Raw genomic sequence first — 13,674 nt, 5'->3', positions numbered from 1 at the left:
ATATTTTAAGTCTTCTGCAGATGTGAGCTCATTCAACATACATTATCTGCCCTAAAAAAACAGAAGACGCTCCAGAGTACAGTGAATGTATGTCAAAACGACCCTAACCACTGCGCTTTAGCATATGTGCCTTCACAGTTAGGCTGAGAGACAGGGAGTGGGATGGGATGCCACAGATTCTTAGATGTAAACACATCCCTGACTTCTCTCCTCAAACATTTATTTATTTATGTATTTATTTATTTATGAAAATATAAAGTTCTTACAAATTTTTCAAAATGGAGAAGGGAAAAAAACAACTCAACAGGAAGCTGTTTCATAACTTTGGGGCTACGGCTAGGTCTCTGACCTTAGAGTAGATATTCTAACTTCACAAAGGGAATGTATCTGGAGCAAGGCCTCATTTACCAAATATAAATGGTGTGTGGGCTGATACAGGGGAAGATGGTCCCTCAGGTATGTGGGTTCCAGGCCATGTAAGTTTTAAAGGTTAAAACCAGCATCTTTAATTTGCGCTAATAACATTGACATCCTCTTTACATAAAGATGGCTTTTTAAGTAATAGGTAGATTGCCTCCTTTAAAACAGATGGGACCCTATCCTCCTCTACTAAGGTATTAACAGTCCTAACCAGGACTTAACCAGGCATGATGGGCATGTCAAAATTGCATATGGTGGCCTTCATAACCCCAAACGCTTTGTTAACATCTTCAGGGGATATGGATTGGACCATTTGAGACCTCACACAAATTACTTCTCTGGGTCACATTTGTTACTTTCTAAAAGTTTTGTTGGAATGTATTTTTCATACTATTTATTGAAAGTTGACCCCACACAGTGGTACTAAGGGATTTAGGATCCAGCTCATGGGATTGTCATGGAATTTTGTGGGTGGCACATTCCACATAAATATTTGAATGGGAGTAATTCCAGAGATCATTCAATGGATCAAAACATTTTGTTGGAAGGGACTCCACTCTCAAAGTAGTGCCTCTCAAACTGCATATACAGGTTATAAGTGGATTTAAAAATGTTTTTGGATTTATACTGAAGGGTAATGCATTTCAGTACTGTTGTTGTTCAGTCGTTCAGTCGTGTCCGACTCTTCGTGACCCCATGGACAATAGCACGCCAGGCCTTCCTGTCCTGCGCTCTCTCCCGGAGCGTGCTCAAGTTCATATTCATTGCATCGGTGATGCTATCTAGCCATCTCATCCTCTGTCGTCCCCTTCTCCTTTTGCCTTCAGTCTTTCCCAGCATCAGGGTCTTTTCCAGAGAGTTTTCTCTTTGCATTAGGTGGCCAAAATACTGGAGCTTCAGCTTCAGTATCTGTCCTTCCAATGAGCACTCAGGGTTGATTTCCTTTAGGATGGACTGATTTGACCTCCTTGCAGTCCAGGGGACTCGTAAGAGTCTTCTCCAGCACCACAGTTCGAAAGCATCAATTCTTCGGCGCTCAGCCTTCCTTATAGTCCAGCTCTCACAGCCATACATTACTACTGGGAAAACCATAGCTTTGATTAGACGGACCTTTGTCGGCAAGGTGATGTCTCTGCTTCTGACTATGCTGTCTAGGTTTGCCATAACTTTCCTAACAAGGAGGAAGCGTCTTTTAATTTCATGGCTACAGTCACCGTCTGCGGTGATCTTGGAGCCCAAGAAAGTAAAATCTGTCACTGCTTCCATTTCTTCCCCTTCTATATGCCAGGAAGTGATGGGGTCAGATGCCATGATCTTCGTTTTTTTAATGTTGAGTTTCAAACCAGCTTTTGCACTCTCCTCTTTCACTCTCAACAAGAGGCTCTTGAGATCCTCTTCGCTTTCTGCCATTAGGGTGGTATCGTCTGCGTATCTGAGGTTGTTGATAATTCTCCCAGCAATCTTAATTCCGACCTCTGATTCATCCAACCCGGCATTTCTCATGATGTACTCTGCATATAAGTTAAATAAGCAGGGTGACAATATGCAGCCTTGTCGTACTCCTTTCCCAATTTTGAACCACTCGGTTGTTCCATGTCTTGTTCTTACTGTTGCTTCTTGACCCTCGTACAGGTTTCTCAGGAGACAGATAAGGTGGTCTGGTACTCCCATCACTTTCAGAATTTGCCACAGTTTGTTGTGATCCACACAATCAAAGGCTTTAGCGTAGTCAATGAAGCAGAAATAGACGTTTTTCTAGAATTCTCTTGCTTTCTCCATGATCCAGCGAACGTTGGCGATTTGATCTCTATTTCCTCTGCCTCTTCGGAACCCAGCTTGTACTTCCGGTAGTTCTCGGTTCGCATACTGCTGAAGCCTAGCTTGTAGGATTTTGAGCATCACCTTGCTGGCATGTGAAATGAGGGCAATTGTGCGGTAGTTTGAACACTCTTTGGCGTTGCCCTTCTTTGGAATTGGAATGTAAACTGACCTTTTCCAGTCTTGTGGCCACTGCTGAGTGTTCCAGATTTGTTGGCATATTGAATGCAGCACTTTAACAGCATCATCTTTTAGGATTTTAAATAGCTCAGCTGGAATACTGTCATCTCCGCTAGCTTTGTTGTTAGTAATGCTTCCTAAGGCCCACTTGACTTCACTCTCGAGGATGTCCGGCTCAAGTTCAGTGACCGCACTATCATGGCTATCAGGGACATTCAGATCTTTCCTGTATAGTTCTTCTGTGTATTCTTGCCACCTCTTCTTAATCTCATCTGCTTCTGTTAGGTCCCTGCCTTCTTTGTCCTTTATCATGCCCGTCTTTGCACAAAACGTTCCCTTGAGATCTCCGATTTTCTTGAAGAGATCTCTAGTCTTTCCCATTCTGTTGTTTTCCTCTATTTCTTTGCATTGTTCATTTAAGAAGGCCTTCTTGTCTCTCCTTGCTATTCTCTGGAACTCGGCATTCAGTTGAATATATCTTCCCCTTTCTCCCTTGCTTTTCACTTCCCTTCTTTCTTCAGCTACTTGTAAAGCCTCATCAGACAGCCACTTGGCTTTCTTGCATTTCTTTTTCTTTGGGATGGATTGAGTTGCTGCCTCCTGAACAATGTTACGGACCTCCGTCTATAGTTCCTCAGGCACTCTGTCTATCAGGTCTAATCCCTGAAATCTATTCCTCACCTCCACTGTATATTCAGAAGGGATATGACTTAGGTCATACCTGAATGGTTTAGTGGTTTTCCCTATGTTCTTCAATTTAAGCTGAAATTTTGCAAGAAGCAGCTCATGATCTGAGCCACAGTCAGCTCCAGGTCTTGTTTTTACTGACTGTATGGAGCTTCTCCATCTTTGGCTGCAAAGGACATAATCCATCTGATTTCGGTATTGACCATCTGGTGATGTCCATGTGTAGAGTCGTCTGTTGTGCTGATGGAAAAGAGTGTTTGCTATGATCAGCATGTTCTCTTGGCAAAACTCTATTAGCTTTTGTCCTGCTTCATTTTGTACACCAAGGCCATGCCTGATTGTTATCCCGGTGATTTCTTGACCTCCTACTTTAGCATTCCAATCCCCTATGATGAAGAGGACATCTTTTTTTGGTGTTAGTTCTAGAAGATGTTGTAGGTCTTCATAGAACCGATCAACCTCAGCTTCTTCGGCCACAGTGGTTGGGGCATAGACCTGAATTACTGTGATGTTGAATGGTTTGCCTTGGATTTGTACTGAGATCATTCTATCGTTTTTGAGATTGTACCCCAGTAGTGCTTTTCCCACCCTTTTGTTGACTATGAGTGCTACTCCATTTCTTCTAAGGGATTCTTGCCCACAGTAGTAGACATGATGGTCACCTGAATTAAATTCGCCCATGCCTGTCCATTTTAGATTGCTGATTCCCAAGATGTCGATGTTCAATCTTGCCATCTCATGTTTGACCACCTCCAGCTTACCTTGATTCATTGATCTGACATTCCAGGTTCCTAAACAATATTGTTCTTTACAGCATCAGATTTTCTTTTCACCACCAGACACATCCACAGCTGACTATCCTTTTGACTTTGGCCCAGCTGCTTCACTCTTTCTGGTGCTACTTGGAAATACCCTCTGCTCTTCCCCAGTAGTATATTGGACACCTTCCGACCTGAGGGACTCATCTTCCGGCGTCATCTCTTTTAGCCTTGTGATACGTTCCATGGGGTTTTCTTGGCAAGAATACTGGAGTGGGTTGCCATTTCCTTCTCCAGTGGACCACATTTTGTCAGAACTCTCTGCCATGACCTGTCCGTCTTGGGTGGCCCTGCACGGCATAGCTTATGGCTTCACTGAGTTACGCAAGCCCCTTCGCCACAACAAGTGTTAATAATTGTGTCAGCTGCATTAATAATTGCACTGCGCAGTCCTAAGCATGTTTATACAGAAGTAAGAATGAGTACCATAGGACTAACGCCCTAGGAAGTCTTGTTGCAAAAAATGACGTCTAGAAAATATACAATGGAATGAGTTAAGAGGTTGATGCGTTTCTGTATCCTTCATTCTTGAAAACTTGCAGAATAGTCTATTTAAAGCTTGCTCCAGTGCATAAAAGGATATGTCTGCATTAAATTTGACAAGGGTGCCTTTAAATCATTCCTAATGCTCCTTATCTGTCTTCACCCTCAAACCAAGGCAGGACTCAGCTTCCAATTATAAAGGAAATGTAATTAAATATTTGAAAAAGTGCTCATTAAAGCGTCCTGAACAGGAGGGCATTTTTTCCCAAACTTAACTTTTTGTAAGGACAGTTTCCCCAAAAGCTAATTTACTTTTTTTAAAAATAGAGATCGTTCCAGCACTGTCAATTGATGAAACAACCTTAGCGTCTGGAGATTTAAAACTGTCCAGTTGTTGAAAAACTATGGATACCTTTTTCATAAAGCACTGTCAATGGCCAGTAAATGGTGCTAAGATGATCCTCTTAACGTGCATGGCTGCATACACCAAGGGCACTTGTTCATGTGAGAAAGATGAATTCCTACTACTTAGCACACTGGAGTTTAAAAGATGTGTTCTGCTAAAGAAAAATGACAAGGAAGTATGCATTTACTTCAGCAATAACCTTTCTTGAATGCCAGATTCTTTTTTATACAGCGATAATATTTTACATCAAGATCAATCTTAAAATTTTTCTTTTTGCAGGTTAAATTAAATCTGGGGCAGGCTTTGGACTGCAGATGTGTGAATGATGCTCAGCTCGGTGACATGTAACATCCCCGTTGAGCATTGGTGTCCAGAGGCTAGTAGTAATTTTCAATACTGGCTTGGATCTAAAGGTGCCCTTTGTCAAGCAGAAAGCCCCTTCCACTCACAGAAGGGCTGTAGCTGATCTAGCAGAAGAATGCTGCAGGGGAAAAGTAAACTCCAGTCTTCCATTTGCTTGAGCTCTTGCGCAAGACTTTGCACATGCTCTTTTCAAGACCTTTGGACTCTTCACTTGTGTTGTTATGTGTCGCCTGTATCTTCCTTATTTGCCATGTTTCTTTTACAGTAATGCAACCTCTGACACATCATGATGCTGCAGTGCAAAAAAAGTCTCCTGCTAGCACTTAACTAAATAGCACCTGTGCATTTTCTTCTGCTGCTCATGCTCTTTCTAATAAACCACTCACAAATAAATAAAAAAATGCTAGCTACATAGCTCTAGTCTCCAGTGGTCCAGGTGATTCATTCTTTATAAACCCTTCTTCTTGCCTGAAGAGTCAAATTCTGGCTGCCCAGCCCACTCCTTGCCTATCCACATTCCATGAATCATGTTTCTTCTTTCCCTCAGCTGAAGTGCTGTACTACGATTAAGACAAAGCATTTCATTGTGCACTTGGGGCATTGCCTCAGATAAGCTGTTATCCTTTGTGTTGATGATACATAGAGTTTATACCTTAAATAAATCAAATGTGACAGATGTATTAGATCAAATAACCAAATAATGGTTCCATAATTTGTGTTACTGGCATAATTTAATCTGCTTACAATTAACCGTATTTAGGTTTCTGAGCTGTGGAGCTTGAGTTTTTACCCTGCAGCAAACTAAAGTTCTTGTTTATAAACTGCCTCACGCCCACTCAAGTTGAAGCTGCATGCCTCATTAAATACAAACAAATACTTCCACTGACTGAAATCAATAGAATTAGTTTGTGTCTTGGGTAACCTGAATCAATGCCATTGCCAGCAGGCCGAGCAGCAAGAAGGCATTGCACTGAATTTTCTAATAACTTTTGACATGTGGTTACTACAACTCAGCACTGAATTCAGCAGAGCTGTAGTAACTATTTAGCACCTTGTGGCTATTTACACGGGGGAGAAACTGGAAATGTTACCTATTTACTTAAATGATGCGATACTATGAACCTCCTTATTCTGATGTGCTCTCTCATTAGTCAAGGCCATCAGCAAAACAAAGTGGTCAACCTTTTCTTGAACTGTATCATTTTAGACTGCAGTTAGGGGACCTGTACGTTTGAATGGTCCCCCTTAAAAACACCTCTTTGCACATACAAAACTAGCATGTGAAAGAGAAGACTACTCTATGCCTTTCTTCCTAACGTTAAACTTCTATAAGCGAGGGTGGTGGTGGTGTTTTTTAATTATTTTATTCTATTTCTACCTTTTTATTTCTACCAATAACTACTGTTCTCTGGGCAGTTTACGGGGGAAGCATTCAAATATGCAAACCCCACCTCCTGCGACCTGAATTGTTCTTGTCCAGAAAAACTGCTACCACCTAATTCTGCTGATTCTATAAAGTGATAGTACTTAAAAAAAAAAAAAAAAAACAGCTTGAGGTGTGAAGCCTGACTGTATTTATGAGTGTGATATAAATTATTTGCCACAAAACACAGAATGGCAAGTTGGTTCAAGGGTAAACAAACCTTTCCGGATCCAGACAAACAATAGTATTATTTTAAGATTACTGTTTGTCCTTCTAGGCTTAGTCTACACATACAGCAGAATAAGGTGATAAGAGCCTCAAGAAGGTAGAATGGACTGCACAATTTCAAAATTCTGGTGGGGATCACTTTTTTTTTCATGTTCCCTTGTGCTAAACACTTCCTGAAAATAGAGAAGTAGCATAGCCGGCAAAGGACTGCGCTAAAGCATTTCCCCGTGATGTGCTAGTTTTCTGTTTATAGAGAGGTTTTATGGGGAAAGGAGCATTGAACAGGCTGAAGTCCATTCCAACATCTCATACTATTGCATGAGTAGACCCAGCCTGAAATCCTTCATATCCCTTACTGATGAAATATTATACTATGCCATATACCAGGGATGCAGAAATTCTGTCAGCCCAAGGACAGTATTCTATGTTGGAGATGTTCTTGGGGGCCAAATTCCAATGCTTGGCGGGGCCATAAGTAAAAGGGGCAGGGCCAAAATACCAGCCTATTTGAGCTTGAAGCTCTTCCTGCCAGTAGCACAGCCTCAGGAGAGGCATTTCAGCCTTTTAGAATGGGGAAAAACTGCACAAAACCTAGAAAATCATCAAACTGTCTATGGGAATAGGGAGCATGACCCTCTGGGGAATGCTAGGGGTCTGGATTGGGACCTCCAGAGGGCCAGATTTAGCCCCTGGGCCTGAGGCTCCCCACCCCTGCCATATACAATAAATGTGAGTTTGGGATCTGGATCTATTAAAAGAAAATCAAGGGTCACAGACATTAACATTAAGCAGCTGGTCTGACTTTGGGCACAGCAGGCCATATATTTGTCTATGATATTCCATTTAACTCTGTCATAAATTCATCAAAGGTGCCTGTGGTGTTAACAGTCATATCCAAAATCAGGACTATATCAACCTCAATGCTGAATGCTAAGCAGTGCTCTCCCTCTCTCTCCCTCTCTCTCTGTTTATATGTATGTATGTATGCATGTATACAATAATAATAATAATATAGCATTAAATCATGTATGATATCTTCTGCCCTTAGTTTTTCTCTCAAGCCCTGATTCTATGAAAGGACAACTATGGAACATAAAAGCCTTACACCAGGTCAGGGTACTGCTCTGTCTAGCCCAATATTTCTGCTTTGGCTGCAGGAGCAACCTAGGGTTTCAGTCAGTCTTCTCCAGAGCTATTACATGAAAGCCTTCTAAACTGAACATGGGACCAATTGCACGCAAAGCACAACCAAGGTACTTCCTCTCCTCATGTTGTATTTCCTCCCACTATGTTTAGGGTTTGACCTTGGCCCAGACTGAGTCACTGTGTCCTCCACAAGAGATGTCTGCCCAGTTTCCCAGATGCAGGACTGCACTATCTGCCATAACCTAATCTGATCCAGATGATAAGGATGTCTGTGTTTAGGGAACAGATATCTCCACTTTAAAATCAAAGATTTAAAGCAAAAAGGAAAGAAGGGTGGATCTGGGCCTTTTACCTGCAGTTTCTTTCTCTCCTGTAGCTAGTTCTCCATTGATCCCATTCTCTTTGGTCCTAGAAAATGAGCTCTGCTGCCCATGTGCACCATATCCTCCATCTTCATCCTCTCTGTATGGAAATCCATTGGCACTTCTGACCAGTCCTTCACCTGTGCCACTTTGCTCCTTGATCTCCGGAGAATGTGAGTGTGAAGATGCCTCTGCTATCTGACTTGAGGTCCAGTGTGATGCCTTAGCTTCATCCTTCCTATCGTCAGCCATGCTTCTTGTCCTTTAAAGTTTTCTCTGTAATACAAGACAAAGGAAACATCACAAGTGAATTGAATGGAAACTTTGTGAAGATATGTACTTCCCCTAACAGTACAATCCGTGAAATCTGTGAGAGATTATGAACAGATGTGGAGACATAAAATTTGTGAAGAAAGCAATCCCATATTCAGGGTACAAAGGAAAAGTGAAAATTGTGTCAGTTTTGCAGTTGACTTCAGTATATCGATGTAACAAGTATTTTACCCAATATGTTATTATTATACATTTGTATACTCCTCTTCCTCTACGTCTACATGCACTTCTGCCACTTCATCCTCACACAAACCTTTGAGAAAATTTAGACTAGATTAGACAAGGAGAAGGTGACTGGCCCAACATCACCCAAGGAACTTTAAGGCTGAGCCAGAATTTGAACTTAGATCTTTCCAGTCTAAGTCCTCAACACGCAATTCATTATACCACATTGTTTCACAATAATGTTTTATCTTACATCCTTCTTAGACAGTCCTTGGGCTCGTAATAGCTACATACAGCCCTACTATGACTTGAACTGAGCATCCCAGTGGTTTCATCCTTCAGGTATAGCCTGGCAAAGGAAATTCTGTAGAGGTTTCTCAAGGTGGCTTCATCTTTGGAACAAGTTGCCATCAGAGGTCTGCCATGCTCTGTTATTGCAGGCTTTTAAGAAGGCCTTGAAAACATATTATTTTACCCTGGCCTTCTCTTGATATGACTGCTGTTATTGCTGTTATTGCCATTGTCGTTGTTGCTGCTGGTTTTATTGCTGGCTTTTATTGATGTTTTTATTGCTATTTTATTGTGTTTATGTTTTTATCACTTTTTAATATTTTAACGTTTTTTATGTATTTCATTGCTGTAAGCCGCCTTGGGAGGGCTTCCGCCCTGAAAGGCGGCCAGGAAATGTTTTAAACAAACAAACAAACAAACAAACAATTTCCCCAAGTTTCATTTGCTTGTCTCCTAATGAACTTTGTAGAAAGCTGTAACATTGCTAATGAGCCCATTACTTGAGATGTGAAGGTGCATGAGAGCCACTTCATATGTTAGTTTGCAGAAGCACCACTGCTTCACTTTGGACCTTCCATCAGAAGCCCAGGGACGATTTGGGGCTCTGAAAGGTCTGGATCCCCATCACAACTGTGTTATTATTTCACAAATAAGCACTAGGTTTACCAAGATTGGGAGGGGGCCAGTGGTTCACCACAGGCATACCAAGCTCAGCATTAAGGTGGGAAGCTTGCATGCCATAGTTTTTGGGCTTGGGAAGGCTATAGTTGTGGGGGTTCAGGACCAATCTGGCTCCTTGCCAGCTTTTTTCTTTAATACTTTTCATTGTTTATCGAACAACAAAGGAAACTTTTTTTTTTTAAAAAAAAGAAAAGACAGCAGCAGCAGCAACAAGAACAACAAACAGTGAGCTTACAAAATTAGGTCTGCAGTTGCAAGCTCTTGGTTTCAACACACAGGCATAGAATTGTTGTGTCCATGTTACAGAGTTTGCCTTACCACCCTTCTAAGCCCAATACAACCCAACTGGTTTAAACCTTTCCTCCCCTTGTAACATGCAGTGACTAAAATCTAAATACAAATGAGCATATGATGCTGCCATCTAGCCCAGTCTTGTGTCCTTTGACTGGCAGCAGCTCTCCAAGGTCTCAGGGAGGAGGTCTTTTCCAGCCCTGCTGCCCAATTTTGTTCTTTTTAGATTTGATACTGTATCTTTAAATCTTTATACTGCTGCTGGTTTTTACTTTGGTTTTATACTGTAGTTTCAAACTTTTAAAAGTTTATATTATGTTTTATTGGGCTGCATTTTATGGTTTCAATTGTTGTGAACTGCCCAGTGAGTTTTGGCTATTGGGCGGTATAGAAATGTAAGAAATAAATATGATCCTTTTTGCAGTTGGAGAGACTGAACCTAGGACCTTCTACATGCAAAGCATGTGTGGTGCCACAGAACTACAGCCCCTCCACAGCTGTCACACAATGCTGGGGGGTTGCACATCGAATGTAAGCCAATGAACCTTTTGGACCAGAGTGACTACAGGCAATAGAGGCAGGACGTCTGTGCCTTTGATAGGTGTGTAGAAAGAGGGAACTTGGTCAGGTAAGGCTTGATGACTCATAGTCATGCAGGGGATGGGGAAAAAACCTTGCACATGACAAAATCCCTATGCAGCCATTAAAAGTGCAGTAGCCCTGTCCTCTACCGCATCCTGCCAGCCTTTAATTGGTACTTGCCCTCTGAGTTCATCCCTGGATGGTCATCACAGGGAAAGTCAAGAAACAAACAAACACAAAAACTTCACTCCTGCAGAAGTCAGGTTGGAGAACTGGGAAAACATTCTCTCTGAGGTTCCCAATGTAAGTAAATAGAAAATGCCAGCAACTGTGAAATTAACAGCCTGCTCCTCTGCAAGCTCATTCAGAAATGTTCCATTGAGTTTAATGGGACTTTCTCCTAAATAACTGGGTAGAGTACTGTGCACTAAGGGAAGATAACTGGACTACCAGGTTGATCCAGGATGACAGCTGACAGAGGAGGTGGTCCTAAAGCTGAGCCTAAGGCCACATGACCTAGCATGTTAGCAAACGTAAGCATGCACCTTTCAAAATCTGAAGTAGCCTTACAGTTGTCCCTCTCTGTGAACTGGCTGAAGTAAATCTGGATTCTTGCACCTATTATCCAGCAACAGAAGCATTATTTTAAGGGGTCAAATTAACTGTGGCCCCATACATCAGAATAGTGGACTGAACAAGTGCTTTGCTTTTATTGCATGGCATATAAATAAATGGCTGTATTCCATTGGAATACTGGAGCCTTTTAAAAACTTGCCTATCCGCATGTCTCTCATTATTAATTATTTACACATATTTCTATTCTTGCTAATTATGAAGAGGCCGTAGCTCACTGGTAGAGCACACGTTCTGTGTGCAGGAACCCCCACATTCAGTTCCCAGCATCTCCAGTTTAAAAAATGTCTAGAGTCCACAATACAGGACTGGATGCACACAGGATACAGCACGAAATTATTACCCAGCGCACACAATCATTCCACATCTATTCATATTGGTCTCACACTGCAGCAGTAGGGGAAATGATACTGAATATGTAAACTTACATAGCCAGTACCTCAGTGAGAACCATCCAACGCTCCCTTGCAAAACTTTTGTAAGCAAAGAATTCATTCTTCTAACATGATGGACACGTGAAACACATGCTTTATACACAACCCACCTAGCCCAGTACCATCCTGGTGGCTCTTCAAGGTCTCAGGCAAACTTTCTCAGCTCTCTTACTTGAGCTCCTCTCAAATAGAGATGCTAGTGATTGAACTAGGGACCTTGCTGTGTGCACATAAAACAGGAGTTTTAGCACAGCCAGGACCCTCACGATGTTACTGCTAAAAACTCTGATAAATGGTAATTGTTTATTACCAGCATAACAAATCCTAACTCTTTTAACATTCTTTTTCAGGGCGTGTATGCTTCCTGCTTTTCAAAATCCTTAATGCTCACAGACTTGAGTGATCTCGAAGGGCCTGCCTCCTTCGTCACCTGTAATCTTGGATCAACTTGGTAGTTGAAACTTGAATTACATGCCCTTAGTGCACAATGCTCTATATAAGCAATGGAAATGTTCTGTTTTCGAACTGATTAATATTCTGTGAATCTTCCAATAGAATATGGGAGCGGAAATTGGCTCAGTATGTTTAATAGAAGGTTATGGAGAGGAATGTAGATGAATTCATTTTTGTTATTCGTAAAACACTTTTCCAGTTCAGAATACCTGGAGTGAGTCAGAATACCCCCCCTCTCTCTCTCTCTCTCATGAGGAAATTACTACCTGCCTAGAATACTCTCCTGAATGCAGAACTGATAAGCAAAGAACACATGGCAGGTCCAATCACTCCCAGATGTATTTGCAATCACCAGTGGGATTTTTTTATATTAAGTAACAAATAATTTCACTAAACATTCATTGTTTTAATTAACTGCACAGATAGTCAGCAGGCTGCATTATTTTAAACAGGATCAGTTAAAGAGAGCTAAAAACATGCACAGCAGGGGAGGAAAGGGGAGAAATCCAGCTGTGGACCACATTTGCAAATTACAGATTCAAAAGATGTAAAGTCAGCCTGTTCTTTCCAGTGAAGTTGTACATGTTCCTTTTCCAAACTGCAGCTAGCACAATGTGAGGGACTCACAAAGACACAAACACATAGGGCCGCCACTAGAGAAACAAACAGCTTAGCCGAGAGGAAATACAGAAAAATAAAATTTGCCTTCTGCTTTTTTATTTTTAAAGCATTTTACATACTTAAAGCAAAACTCATGACATGAATTACACATTGTTAATGTTTTGCAATACAATCCTGCTTATAAACAATTAAATGGCCTGTATATTAGATGGGCCTCTCTTGTGCATTTGTTAAAAGATCTACAGCAGGAGCATAACTTCGTTAATAATGGACACCCCCAACCTCAGTCCAGGTGGCACAACGGGCCGGGAATTCTGGTCCCCCTGAGATCCCCCACTCATTCAGGCTTAAGCCTTGCAAAGACCAGGATCTCCCGGCCCTCACAAGGCTAGCCTCCAAGAGAGGCAGCCTGCTGGCACAACCCCCCCACCCTCCGGACTGGTATCACCAGATCAGGAGGCAGTCTCATTCCCATTAAAAATATCCCCTAGGAAGCCTAGATAACTTGCAACTCTTTTGCTTGGATTAAACTGAAATAATTTAAGGAGAATTAAGTCTTTCTGCATAGCATGTTTCTCCCCTGCACAGTATGAAAAAAAAAGATTTTTCTATTCTACATGAAAGTCTTATTGAAATAACTAAAAGTTTTATGATTTGGCCCTTATTTGCATTTGTTTGATTATAAACATAATTAAAATCCCCCCCCCCCAGTAGTGCACTTCTGCAGAGGTAGGAAAAACAAGAGAAAATCCTGAATTTAGTCAGAAGATTTACCACTTTCCAATAGAAAGTTCCAATTATCCCAGCATTAATAGGTTGAATTTATCCATGTTTTTCTATTCCTGTGTTCCTCCAG

General features: G+C 41.5%; 1 protein-coding gene across 1 annotated transcript in view; it reads right to left on the bottom strand.

Annotated features, from left to right (window-relative positions):
* The window catches only part of MAP2 (microtubule associated protein 2), a 176,839-nt gene that overhangs the window by 133,365 nt on the left and 29,800 nt on the right, over positions 1 to 13,674 (bottom strand). Inside the window, exon 2 of the mRNA XM_084819173.1 lies at positions 8,325 to 8,610. Within this exon, the coding sequence (XP_084675299.1) occupies positions 8,325 to 8,586 (262 nt within the window). The 5' untranslated portion in view covers positions 8,587 to 8,610. The remainder of the gene's footprint in view (positions 1 to 8,324; positions 8,611 to 13,674) is intronic.

This window comes from Heloderma suspectum, chromosome 1, assembly GCF_057233095.1.
Source record: "Heloderma suspectum isolate Gila_16-S chromosome 1, 16-S_ref, whole genome shotgun sequence".
Classification (NCBI taxonomy): Eukaryota; Metazoa; Chordata; class Lepidosauria; order Squamata; family Helodermatidae; genus Heloderma; species Heloderma suspectum.
Note: the sequence above shows the minus strand (reverse complement) of the source record. Positions and strands in the feature narration are given on the sequence as shown.